Source organism: Mesoplodon densirostris, chromosome 14 (assembly GCF_025265405.1).
Source record: "Mesoplodon densirostris isolate mMesDen1 chromosome 14, mMesDen1 primary haplotype, whole genome shotgun sequence".
In the NCBI taxonomy this organism is placed as follows: domain Eukaryota; kingdom Metazoa; phylum Chordata; class Mammalia; order Artiodactyla; family Ziphiidae; genus Mesoplodon; species Mesoplodon densirostris.
The window spans coordinates 77457634-77470639 of NC_082674.1; the positions used below are offsets into that span (position 1 = coordinate 77457634).

The 13006-nt window shown below is 49.0% G+C and overlaps 1 protein-coding gene across 1 annotated transcript; it reads left to right on the forward strand.

Moving 5' to 3' along the window:
- The first annotated feature begins 9710 nt into the window (after positions 1-9710).
- On the forward strand, positions 9711-13003 carry LOC132501417 (speedy protein E5-like). The gene is made up of 6 exons (XM_060116991.1): positions 9711-9755; positions 10112-10322; positions 11826-11884; positions 12239-12324; positions 12676-12850; positions 12944-13003. Exons 1-6 carry the CDS (start codon positions 9711-9713, stop codon positions 13001-13003), a joined length of 636 nt encoding a protein of 211 aa, XP_059972974.1.
- Positions 13004-13006: the final 3 nt, after the last annotated feature.

A 13006-nucleotide genomic window follows, 5' to 3' on the forward strand; every position in this document is an offset into this window, starting at 1 on the left:
AGTGGGTGTCAGCTGACAAAGGCCCTGACCCCTGAGTACTCTGAAAGGGTCTAGCAGTAACATGGAGGGGGGGCACCCAAGGGAGACAAGAGACCAGAGCAGGAGCCTCCACAGAGACTGAGGATGGGCAGAGGGAGAAGAGACAGAAAGTCAGGAAGAGGCCTGGACCCCCGAGGAGGAGGGACCTGAGAAGAGCCCCAAGAACCTAGACTAGAAGGTAGTGAGGGAAAGAGGCAGAGACAGGAAGGAGGGAAACACATGAGGAGAGAGGAGGACAATCAGCATCTCACCTGCTGGAGAGCAGCCTTATCCAGGGAGGAGATGGGAAATGTCAGCCGCAGGAGCGTGGCAAGGCATGGAGAGCATCAGTGGGCCGGTCTGAGGCTGACACAGGTGGAAACAGAGGCAGGGAGTCGTATGCTATCGTTCACTCTGACATGACAGAAATAACCCAACCTTCAGACTCAGAGAAGGGAGAGAGCATGGGAGGGGCTCATGAATGCTGCCTGGGGGAGAGGTGGGGAGGTGCCAGGGTGCCATCAAAGCTGGAAACAGGACGGTGGAGACCGAGGTAAGGAAAAGAGGGATTCAAGGAATCCTATGAAGGTATTAGTGTGAAATGCAGTCACAAAAACATGAGCCATCCTAAATGCCAAAGTCATGAATACAACAAATTTTGAGAGCAGAGAAAACAGACCAAATAGAGATACACAGTAAATATAAGAAGTGCGGTATAAACATAGAAATATAAAAACTAGACACACCTTAGATCATATTATTAATAAATCTGAACTCACTACCAGAAGAAAACTATCTTCAGATTGAATCACAAAGCAAAACCCAGCTGTGTGGTTTCTAAGAGCTTATCCTTAAATGATCAGAGGTGCGAGGGCTACACCAACAGACATGCCCGACTGAGAGTAGGAATTGTGATTTTTACACCAGGGGAAGGAAAATTAAGGCTCAGAACCCTTCAGAGAGACCAAGAAGGTCATTTGGGGTCGGGGTGGGGGACCCTGGGGGCACCTGTCCAGCATTAAAGGCCATCCCAGGGCCTGGGCTGGTCCACTGCAGCTTGATTTGCTCAGTGATGTTCAGGTTTACAGCTCTCTATATGTATAGCCCCTTTAGGTAGGAAGTCTTATTACTGGCCAGCTGCTATACAGTATTACTAGGTAATCACTGCAATTGCCAGACAGAAACTATCTAGCTCTTTGTCTCTCTTTTTTCCCCTGGAAATGTCTAATTGTGCCAAGAAATTTCTGGTAAGGTTCCCAGGAACCTCACAGTCAAGTCTTCTAAAAAGCCGACTCCTTTCAGGAAGCAATACACTTGTTCAATGCTCTCTAGCCCATGAAGGCTTAGCATTTGCTTCGAGTCCTCGAAACTGCCAGCAGCAAACGACCACAGTACTTTTCAGCCTGTGACACCCAGTCTGTGCTGCCCCAGAAGGCCAAGGTGGAAGCAGCTGGGCTAAGGGTTGGTTCTCTCCTCAGGGTGGCCGCTGAGGGGCAAACCCAGAACCAACAGGACTGGGCAATGGGCCACACTATGCCTCCATCCACACACCTGGGACTCCGTCCCAGGAAGCCTGACACAAATGGGGCCAAGCCCAAAGCCTTCCAGTTCCTCAGCGAAAAGGTCGCCCATTCTTCCTTTAGTCGGAGAGTCCCCTCAGCATGTTAGGGGAAACCCAAGGCCACTCGGGGGGGTCACTGCTGCTGCAGCACTGAGGCTGGTGCCATTCGGGGGAGCTGGTGCAAGGATTACAGGACTGCAGAGACATTTGGGGCTTTCAGAGAACAGCCGAGTGTCTGGTAATGGAAAAGGCAAGTCAACAGCACTGGGAGCTCAGGGGAGATAACCAAGCGGCTGGAAACTCCATAAGCAAAGCCCAGGGGAGAACAAGTGGTGGGGACTCGGTATGGGTTGTGTTCACATCTGGGTCATTACATCCCACACAGCATCACAGGGTCTGCTCAGGAACCCAAGCAGAAAGGGTGTTGATAAAGGGAAGCAGATGGAGGGGTCTTTGGAGCAGATGATGAAGAAGCCCCAACCAAGCTCCAGAAACTCCAGGGCGGGGCCCCCGGGCAGAGCTGGTATTCACGCCCTGCTGCCAGGTGTGCACCATCTGCCCTCGTGTCCGCCTATAACGGCTTCGCCTCCTCTCCCACCTCCCGACCTTGCTTGGGCATCTCTCGCTGGCACCTCCCAATGGCACACTCTTACCTGGTCCCATACGGGAAACACAGGTGGAGGCTAAGGAGAGAGGAGGAGGTGGTGAAGACGCCGAGTTGACATCCAGGCCCCTCACAGGGCACAGGGGATGACCTACAGGTGAACCAGTGCAACAGAGGGGGTGTGGAGGGAGGTGACCAGACAGCACCTGCGCCCTCCTCTGGGGACCTACAGAGATTTCATCGCCTGAGGGCTGGAGCTCCTCTCATCTAGATCTTACCAGGCAGGAGACTGCAGCCAGGGATGCTAATTACAGTGGATTTGCTAAGGATTCTTCCTTCAACTCCACAGTTATACACGTTTACCCAAAATATCTTCTTAATCTCTGAAATGGTACAGTAAGCAGAATTAAAACATTCTTGATAAGTGAAAGATATGCACACAAAGAAACACAAATGAAAGAAAAACAAGTGGCACCAACTAGCTTCCAACCACTGTCCCTGTGATGAGTCCCCCAGTAATGTGACTCCACAGATCAGGATCTGGCATGTCTGGGTTCTGAAAGCACACGGTCCACAGTGTCCCAAGGCTCTGCACCTGCACATAAGACTCAGGATGGCGCCACTGACTACACAGGCAAGGCGAGACACTTCACACCTTAGTACTGGAGTAAAAGCAGTGGAAATTAAGAACATGTGCTTACTTACAGATTTTCATTGCTTTTATTGAGCTTAGTATAAAATTACTTCTTTTCCTAAACTTCCTACTTTATGTCTTAATATACCATGGAAGAAATATTTTCAGCCAAAAGAGAAACTTTTTAATTAAGATGTTGTAATGACCAAGAAAGCAACACACAGGCTAATTCAATTAATGTAATTCCAAGAAATTACACAAAGCCCTTTGTTTTTCCAAAAATGCACAGAGAAAGGAAGAGTCAGTGTGCCTGCTTTTTCAAGGTGTTCATAAACTCTGCCTGGTGCAACGTCCTTGTAACTTACATTTAATCGGCAACGTCCTTGTAACTTACATTTAATCGGCAACGTCCTTGTAACTTACATTTAATCGGCCTCTTCCTGAGGGTCTACTGGACCAGGAAGACAGGCAGTAAAGGACCAGGTTCTCGGGTAGAAACAGCGTGGTCTGGGTGCCCAGGCTTGTCTGGGCTGCGATGGGGAGCGGTGCGGACTTGGGCCAGCCACCCCTCCCTGAGCCTCCGGGTCTCAGCTGTAGAACGAGGGGCAGGACCAGATGCCACCTGAGGGAGCTTCTGGTGCAGCTGCCTGATCGATGGGCTCCCCTCGTCTGGGGCCTGAAAGTCCTGCCCTCTGAGCAGCCCCCACTTTCCATCCCAGCCTCACTTTCACTCAAGAACATAAGATGGAGCAAAGCAAGAGGGTGGAGAACAGGCAAGTCTTCCTGATCCACAGGCAAAAATCAAGGATGTGGTTTTAGGGGCTCTTTTATCGAAAAAGACTTTTCGGAAGCTTGTGCCTGTAATGAGAAGCAACCAATGTATTTTGGAGTAGGGGGAACCTGGCCTTGGAAGCAGGAAAACACAGTCACCTGGGAAGCTTTGGAACCAGCGTGGGTATCTGCCGGGCGCAGTAGGTGCTGACAGAGGCTTCCACGTGGAGGGGGTGCTTTTCCGGCCTCACCTCTGCTTCCTTCCACTGCTGGTTAAAAATTGCAGACACAGGGGTACAGAGGTGACCAAATCCTGCCCCTTCCCCCATTGCTTAACCGGAGAGATCTTCATACAGTGAGGCATTTTCCCCCAAATCTGGTCAGTATGAGGATGGGGAACCCAGAAGAGAGGCCCCCAACCCTGTATGAAGGAGGCGACAAAGTCTTCCTGCTTTGGTCTCACATTGGTCCACGGCCTTCAGTTTCCCCCAGTTCCCAACACCCTCTCCCTGCCTGGCCTACTCCTGTCGCTCAGACTGGGCTTTGGCATGTGCTTCCCTTGGAATCATCACAAGCCCATTCCTCTGACAATTCCTGCCTCGGCTCCCACAGGCTCTGGCTTCCAGTCCAATGCTGGCTCCCACGCTCGGGCCTGTCTGCAGCCCAGCAGGCTCGCCGGCCTGCCACCAAGCGTGTTTGCACACGGACCACCAGGCTGAGAGGTGCGAGCCCCCTCCTTCCTGCCTCCTCTAGGATGTCAGGAGATGCCCTAAGCTGGGACGTGCCCCTCTCCGTAGGCTGTGAAGTCAGCTGGTTTCTAGACAAAGGGTGAGAAAGTGGCCTTATTCAAGTCAGATGACGCAGCACCAAGGAGCAGTTCTGTGAGGCTTACACCAATGGTGTCCTGCGGCTAAGGCCAGGCGTCTATGCCTCAGAGCTTCCCACAGGTTCATGCCTTCACTCCTTTGGAAGACACTCGAGCACCAATCAGAGGGAACCATGGCAGAACCTGTGGTCACTCCACCCCGAAGCTTGGCACCCAGGTTCCCAGTGGCAAGAATGCTTTTCAAGGGATCTGACCTCTGACATGTAGTGCTTATGTATGGTCTTGGGCTACACCCTGGTGCTTTCAGGGCCACTGTTTTCTCATTTATCAATAAAGAGCTTAAAATGAGTAAATTTCAAATGGCTTTTAGCAATGAAATATTTTTTTCAAACTGATTTCTCTACCAATCCCCAGTAAAAAAAAAAAAAAAAGACAGACACGCAGTAGTGGTTGCCTACAGCTGGAGGTGAGAATGGGGAGTGACTGCAAATGAGCAGGAGGGAGCTTTTGGGGGGATGGACATGTTCCAAAATTAGATTGTGCTGATGATTGTTGAACTCTGTGTAAATACACTAAAATTCATTGAATTGTATGTTTAAAATGAGTGAATATTATGTAACATACATGAACAAAGAAGTTTAAAACAACCCAATCAAAAAATGGTCTGAAGACCTAAATAGAACTTTCTCCAAAGAAGATATACAGATGGCCAATAGGCACATGAAAAGGTGTTCAACATTGCTAATTATTAGAGAAATGCAAATCAAAACTACAATGAGGCACCACCTCACACCAGTCAGAATGGCCATCATTAAAAGGTCTACAAATAGGAATTCCCTGGTGGTCCAGTGGTTAGGACTCAGTGCTTCCACTGTAGGAGGCACAGGTTTGATCTAAGATCCCACGTGCCATGCGGCACAGCGCCCCCCCACCAAAAAAAAAGTCTACAAGTAACAAATGCTGGAGAGGATGTGGAGAAAAGGGAACCCTCCTACACTGATGGTGGGAATGTAAACTGATGCAGCCACTATGGAAAACAGTATGCAGTTTCCTCAAAAAACTGAAAATAGAGTTACCATATGATCCAGCAATCCCACTATCCCACTCCTGGGCGTATATCTGAATAAAACTGTAATTCAAAAAGATACATGCACCCCTATGTGCATAGCAGCACTATTCACAATAGCCAAGACATGGAAGCAACCTAAATGTCCATCAACAGATGAATGGATGTGGTACACATATACAATGGAATATTACTCAGCCACAAAAAAGAATGAAATAATGCCATTTGCAGCAACATGGATGGACCAAGAGATTATCATACTAAGCAAAGTATGTCAGAAAGAGACAAATACCATATGATATCACTTATATGTGGAATCTAAAATATGACACAAATGAACTTATCTACGAAACAGAAACAGACTCAGAGACGTAGAGAACAGACTTGTGGTGGCCAAGGGGGAAGGGGAGTAGGGAACGGATGGATTGGGAGGTTGAGATTAGCAGGTACAAACTATTATACATAGAATGGATAAACAACAAGGTCCTACTGTAGAGCACAGGGAACTCTATTCAATATCCTATGATATGCCATAATGGAAAAGACTATGAAAAAGAATATGTATGTATATATATATATATGTATAACTGAATCACTTTGCTGTACAGAAGTTAACACAACATTGTAAATCAACTGTATTTCAATAAAAATTTTGAAAAACTGATAGAAACAAAGAACAGATGGATGGTTACCAGAGGCAGGGACTGGGGGGCGGGTGAAATGGTTGAAGGTGGTCAAAAGGTGTAAACTTCCAATTCTAAAAGAAATAAGTCCTGAGGATGTGATGTACAGCATGGTGACTATATAATCAACACTGCTGTATGGTGTACTTGAGAGGTGCTAAGAAAGTAAATCCTAAAAGTTCTTATTACAGGGAAAAAAATTTTGGGTAACTATATGAGGTAATAAATGTTAACTAAACTTACTGTGGTGACCATTTTGCAATATATACATATGTCAAGTAGTTATCCTGTACACCTTAAACTTATACAGTGTTGTACCTCAATTACATTTCAATAAAACCAGAAGGAAAAATGGTTTTAAAAAAGAGGATGTTAAAAGATAAGCTATAGGGGCTTCCCTGGTGGCGCAGTGGTTGAGAATCTGCCTGCTAATGCAGGGGACACGGGTTCGAGCCCTGGTCTGGGAGGATCCCACATGCCGCGGAGCAACTAGGCCCGTGAGCCACAACTACTGAGCCTGCGCGTCTGGAGCCTGTGCTCCGCAACAAGAGAGTCCACGATAGTGAGAGGCCCGCGCACCGCGATGAAGAGTGGCCCCCGCTTGCCACAACTAGAGAAAGCCCTCGCACAGAAACGAAGACCCAACACAGCAAAAATTAATTAATTCATTAATTAATTAACTCCTACCCCCAACATTAAAAAAAAAAAAGATAAGCTATAGACTGGGAGAAAATATTTGCAAACCACGTATCTTACAAAGGACTTGTATCTGGGATATACATAAAAAGATCTCAAAACTCAACAGTAAAGAAGTAGTTCAATTAGAAAAAAACATGAACCAGAAGATATACAGATGGCAAATAAACACATGAAATCAATATCATTATGGAATATCATTAGGGAAGTGCCAATTAAAACCACAACGAGATATGGTTAAAATAAAAAGTGATAACCCAAATGCTGACAATGATGTGGAGAAAGTGGATCACTGATACATTCCTGGTGGGGATGTAAAATGATAGGGCCACTCTAGAAGAGTATGGCAGATTCTTACAAAACTAAATATGCACTTGACCATAGAACCATGGATTCCTACTAAGCAATAAAAAGGAATAAACTATTGATTTATGCAACAAATTAAACAGTCCTCAAGGGAATTATGCAAATTAAAACTAAAAGCCAGATCAGAACATTCTACACTATCTGTTTCCATTCATGTATTTTTGAAATAATAAAATTATATAGATGAAGAAGAGAATAGTGGTTGCCAGGGGTTGTGGATGGAGATACTATAAAAAAGTAGCATGAAGGATCCGTATAACAGAACTGTTCTATACCTTGGTGGTGGTGTACATGAGTGTACACATGGGATACAACTGCATAGAACTAAATACACACATAAGTGATTGCATATAAAACTGGGGAAATCTGAATAAGGTCAATGGGTTGTACCAATTCTAATGTCCTATTGTGATACTGTGCTATAGATATTCAACTTTGTACCACTGAAGGAAATTTGGGGAAAGGTATATAGGATGTGTCATTACTTACAACTGCATTTATGAATCTACAATTATCTCAAAATGAAAAAGTTAATTTTTAAAATCTCAATATAATCATAGTTAAACACAAACCAGAAAAGAGTAAAAATAAACTACATTGGGAAGGAGACGCAAGAGGGAGGAGATATGGGGATATATGTATATGTATAGCTGATTCACTTTGTTATAAAGCAGAAACTAACACACCATTGTAAAGCAATTATACTCCAATAAAGATGTTTAATAAATTAATTAATTAATTAAATATCAAATAAATAAACTAACTTTACTATGAATATTAATCAACTTTTAAGTTTGTATTTTCTCAATTTTTTGATATGTGGATGAATCACTTTCATTTGGAATCATTAATTGGTCAGATGAAACACAAGATGAGGTTCAGAGGTAATACTGGGCTAAGAGGAAGTGATCCCAGTGTTCAGGCTGGGACGCTAACTCCTTCCTCCTTGAGGCCCACCGTCTTTTCCTTGAGAGCATTTTATAAACCAAAGAGCAGTTACTGGTGGAATGGTGTGATGTCATCAGTGAGTCAGAGCAAGGGCCCCATTGGATCGCTTAGCAACACTTGTCAACAGTCAGTGCTCTTCCCACGTTGGTGTGAGGCTGCACTGTGGGCTAGGGTGAGGGCTTAGGTCTCGAGGGAGCCTCCGGGTGCTTCCTTGGGGTGGGCGTCACTCTTTTCTGTACTAAGGTGAGTCTTGGATCCTGAACTAGGTTCCTCCAAGCTGTCGCAGGGGATGTGGAAGGGATCACCTGTGAACCTCCAGAGGAGTGACTGGGATGCAGTAGGAATACAAAGAGGTCTCGAGTGTGGGGAGAACAGAGAACAGGAGGGGATGTGGGCAAAAGGAGAACAAAATGAATATGGGGGAAGGAGGAGAGACAGTAAAGCGACTCTACAGAGAACTCGACCTTGAGAGCCCCGGGAGCATGTGGGCAGTTTGTCACCCAGGAGGAGCACTGCCCTCAGAGGCGGCAGGCGGCCCTGGCCTTCTGGAGGGGGAACTGCCTCAGTCAGCTTCCAGGGCCATTTCACACAGGCCTGGGCTACTCTGGTCAGACTTTTGCCAGGTTGGATTGCTGTAACTTTATAGTGGTTCACGGGGATATTTAGGCAGAGCCGATGACATAAGCGTGTAAGGTGGCCCAGCTCAACCCTCATGGAAATGTGCCTGAGGCTCAACCGGGGCTGCCACCAGCCTTCTTCCCCTGAGCACCGCTCAGACGCGAGTTCTAATCCCAAGTCCAAAGAGCTCTAGCCACGGTCAAGGAACAAATCCTAGACAAATTAGGTCAGCATTTCCTCATCTGTAAACAGGCAAGTGACACACCTTACCTCACACCTCCTTGTAAGGACTGAATGAGGGCATCCCAACGCACTAATCAATATCTCAAGTTTACTAAGCAATTACTGGTAGCTAATGTTATTGCCCTTTTAATTATTATTAGGTCTCACAAGAAGCAGGTTAAGCGGAAGGAAGTGGCCTGGTCAGAATCAAGTTGGTTTCTTTCCAGTTTTTGGTACCCAGAAAAGACAGGCTATCCCTCTGAGCTCCACATCGGATGCCTCGGAGAGTGATGCAAGTCCACGGGACCCGGCAAAAAAGTCGGATGAAAAGGCCGCTCGTGGCAGGGAAGCCAGGTGTGTGTGGTCATTCACACTTCTCCCTGCTCTCTGAATGAATGAAGGTGATAGATCATCATGGCTCCAGCATCACTTCTTCTTCCCTGGACTCTTCATGGGTGTGGGTCTGCAGGGCAGGGGAAAGGTGTCCAGGGTGAGACAGGAGGTCACTATCTTGCTCACCTTTGTAGTTATTAAAGACATCGATGACCAGAGAGTTTCACATTTGTCTCCACAGAGGTGCTCCCCAGGCAGAAAGATCCAGGGAAGGAGGCACAGGAGAGCAGTTTTTCCCTGGCCAAGAAAGGTAAATATTACTTCAGTGCCTACCCTCCTTTATAGACAGAGTGCAAAGGGGGTGATGGTCATTCTTATCCCTTCAGATGTCACGTGCAACATACTCAAGGTGAGTGAGAAGGGAAGAGCACAGTGTTTCCCAGGTGGGTCCCTCCCGTGATCACACAGGGTCCTTCCTCTCTCCTTGCAGCTGCTCAGGATGGGAGCCCTCTGGCCTCCAGTTCTGCCCCTCCAGAGGCTGTCTCTGAGCAGAGAACCAGGAGGATGAGAGGCCAGAAGAGGAAGAGACTGATGGATGTCAAGGGAGGTGTGGTGTCCTCAGCTCCCTTGGCCCTGAAGAGAACATCAGGTACTGCTGAGTAACCACTTGTTGTCTTGTCCTCAGGAGGCAGGGTTCAATCTTCAGGGTGAGCTGCAAGGGCAGACTCGGGGCCTCCCAGGTGGGTCAGGTCTGTGCTCACACAGAGTCTCGTTCCTGCAGCCGCCCAGGACAGCAGCCCCCTGGCCGCCAATCCCACCTCCTCGGAAGCCGTCTCCAAGCTGAAGTCCTGGAAGAAGCGCAGTCAGAGGAGGAGCATGTGGACCGTCAATCATGTTGAGGGAACGAAACTCAGGATCAACAAGAGAAGATCCAGTTATCGTGCAGAAGACCAAGAGGCCTTCTACCGGCTTCTGGGTCTGTGCTCTGAGCTAGTGGAGGGTCAGGTCCCTTCTACACCGAGGATCCCACAGGCTCTGGGATCATGGCCAAATCTCCCCCTGGGGCTCAGAGCTGTGAGGTGTCCAGGTGGCACAGAAGCAGATCGCTCTGTTTCCACAGTTCTACTGCGGTGCTCATGGGTTTTCATCTGAGATGAGTTCTTGGAGGGAGAAAGGAAAGAAGGACTCATGGTTGAGGGTTCAATTATCAAGACATTTTAGGACACATCAAGGGAGGAATCCCCTGCCCACATTGAGTGCCTCCAGTTAGGATTTTAGAGATGAGTGATGAAAGGACAAACTAGATCTCGCTGCCTTTATGCTCAAAGTGGGAGGAGACCCCAAAAATTACAGAAATAAGTTGCTCTCAGCCAGTGACAAATGCAGACAAGGAAAAGGCAATGACACCTAGAGATGGGCTGTGAGCAGGAGTGGGAGAGCTTTGTGACAGATACTCAGGGAAGGTCTGCAGAGAAGGTGATGTCAGGACCAGAGGCAGGACCGAGTGTGGCAGGTTGGGGGATGTCACGGAGCTGACACTGTCCAGTGCAGCACCCACTAGCCACATAAAGTGATTCAAATTTAATTCTACGTGAGTTAAAAGAAACTTCTGAAATTCAGTTCCTGGTTCTCACCAGCCACATTTCATAAGCTCAGTAGCCACACATGGCTAATGGCTACTGTACTGGACAGCAAGCTACAGAATATTTTCATCCTCACAGAAAGCAATGCCCTTCCAGGAGCCAGGCCACCTGGGCAAGGGTCAGGGAGGTCGAAATGATCCATGACCCCTCCATCTTCCCATCTGGGTAAATGTCATTGTCCGGGGCAAGGTGTGAAAGACAAGGAGGACCTGGCATTCTCAGGCCACCACTGGAAAATGGCACCTCCAGGGACAACTCTAATCCCAGATGAGCCTGCTGGGGCCAGGGGAGGCCAGGTCATTATCAGCAGGAAGTGAAGGGGGTCCAGGAGAAGGAGGGTAGAATGCCCAGTGCCCCTCCACCCCCACCCAGGGGGGTATGAACTCTCCACTGCCCACATAGGATGCTCCGTTATCAGGTGGGGCAGGAAAGCAGTGCATAGTCACAGTATGATGAAGTGACAGGGATGTAGTGCCCAGAGGCCAAAGGCCACACCCAACCTTTGGCTCGAGGAACGTTATGTTAAACTTTGAGAACCAGGTCATATCTCTTTATGAGACACACATACCCAGCCATGTGTTGAAGATGAAATTACAATAGCAAAATCCCTGCCCCACAGTTGAGACTCTCTCCCTGGGTCAATGGAAGGAACAGCTTTGTCACTGTTAAGGCTCTGAGCCTTCCTGGGGGAAGAGAGCTGCCTCTACTTCCTGAAACAGAGGAACTGGGAGAAGTTTCCACTTCTCCTCCTCCCTGTGAAATGTCCCACAGCCCCAGGCTCGCTGCTCCCAGAAGGGCTGCTCCGAGGCCCTCATCACGTCTCCCTTCCTTTACAGAGGACCCTGTTATCCAGAGCTTCTTGAAAGCTGATAGTTTCCTGCAAGTGTCTGACAAGGTACTCACAGCACTAAAATTATGAGGGACCAAGGGGTCTGCAGTGTCCCCACCCCCAGGGGGTGGGGACGGAGGACAAGGTGTCTGCCTGAGCAGAGGCCCTGGAGAGACCCGCCCTTGGGGCCAGAAAGGAAGAAAGGACACACTACGGGTGCCCCGGCCCTTGGGCATCTCCTCCCTGGCCTCCCGTCAGCTCATCTCCGCATGTCAAAGGGCCATCACACCCTCAGCAAGGCCCACCCTGGGTGGTTTTCCCACCTGGCCTGTGGATGGGGTGGGGTGCAGGGCCCACTCAGGGCCCTGGTCCTGCCATCGACCCCTGGCCGCCCCTCCCCCGCCCTGTGTCTTCCCGCAGTACCTGCTCTCCATGGTGGTGGAGTACTTCGGCCGTGTCGGGCTGCCTGGTCACCTCTACAACAGGATCCACTTCTTCCTGGCCCTGTGAGCAATGCCTGAGGGCCCCCAGTGGTGGTTCAAGGCCCTCAAGGGGTCACATGGTCAGAGCAGGGGAAGGCAAGGAGCAAGGTCCTGGGATAATGAACGTAGCCAGGAAGCACCATTTGCTGCCCAGAGACTGAGGGACCCGAGGTAGAAAGTCCCAGGGAAATGGCAACAGCCAGAACCTTGACCTGGGCCCCGCACAGCATGGGCCCAGCAGCCTTGGTGCTGAGGACGGTCCTGCCCTCTGTGGACCTGAGTGCTCCTCCAGGGTGACCTCAGCAGCCTCTCTCCACTGTCTCACCTGAGTCCTTGTGGGGGCCGGGACCAGCTAGCCCTCTTTTCTGATGGCAGCTACATCGCCTCCGACATGGAGGAGGACAACCCCACGGCCAAGCAGAACATCTTCCCGTTCCTGCTGGGCAGAGAGCACTGGCAGCACCTCTACAAGAAGTTCCTCCAGCTGAAGGTGGAATTCTTCTGTGCCATGGAGTACCGAGCCTGGGTCACCCGGGAATTGTGTGAGGAGGTCTGTCGGGGATGAGGGCCGGGGAGCGCACCCCAGAGGTGGAGGGGCTGGGCCCCTCCTCCAGGCGCTCACCCTGCTGTGCTACCCTTTCAGATCCAGGCCCAGAACCCACATCACTGGGTTTGGAGTCGGGTGCGCCCGGGCGCCCCCTAGGTT

Excerpts from the sequence above, each read along its gene's own strand:
- LOC132501417 (XM_060116991.1), top strand. The coding sequence starts at position 9,711 with ATGGTCATTCTTATCCCTTCAGATGTCACGTGCAACATACTCAAG. Across the intron at positions 9,756-10,111 it reads TCACGTGCAACATACTCAAG|AGTCTCGTTCCTGCAGCCGC; the intron begins GTGAGTGAGAAG and ends GTGCTCACACAG. Across the intron at positions 11,885-12,238 it reads TCCTGCAAGTGTCTGACAAG|TACCTGCTCTCCATGGTGGT; the intron begins GTACTCACAGCA and ends GTCTTCCCGCAG.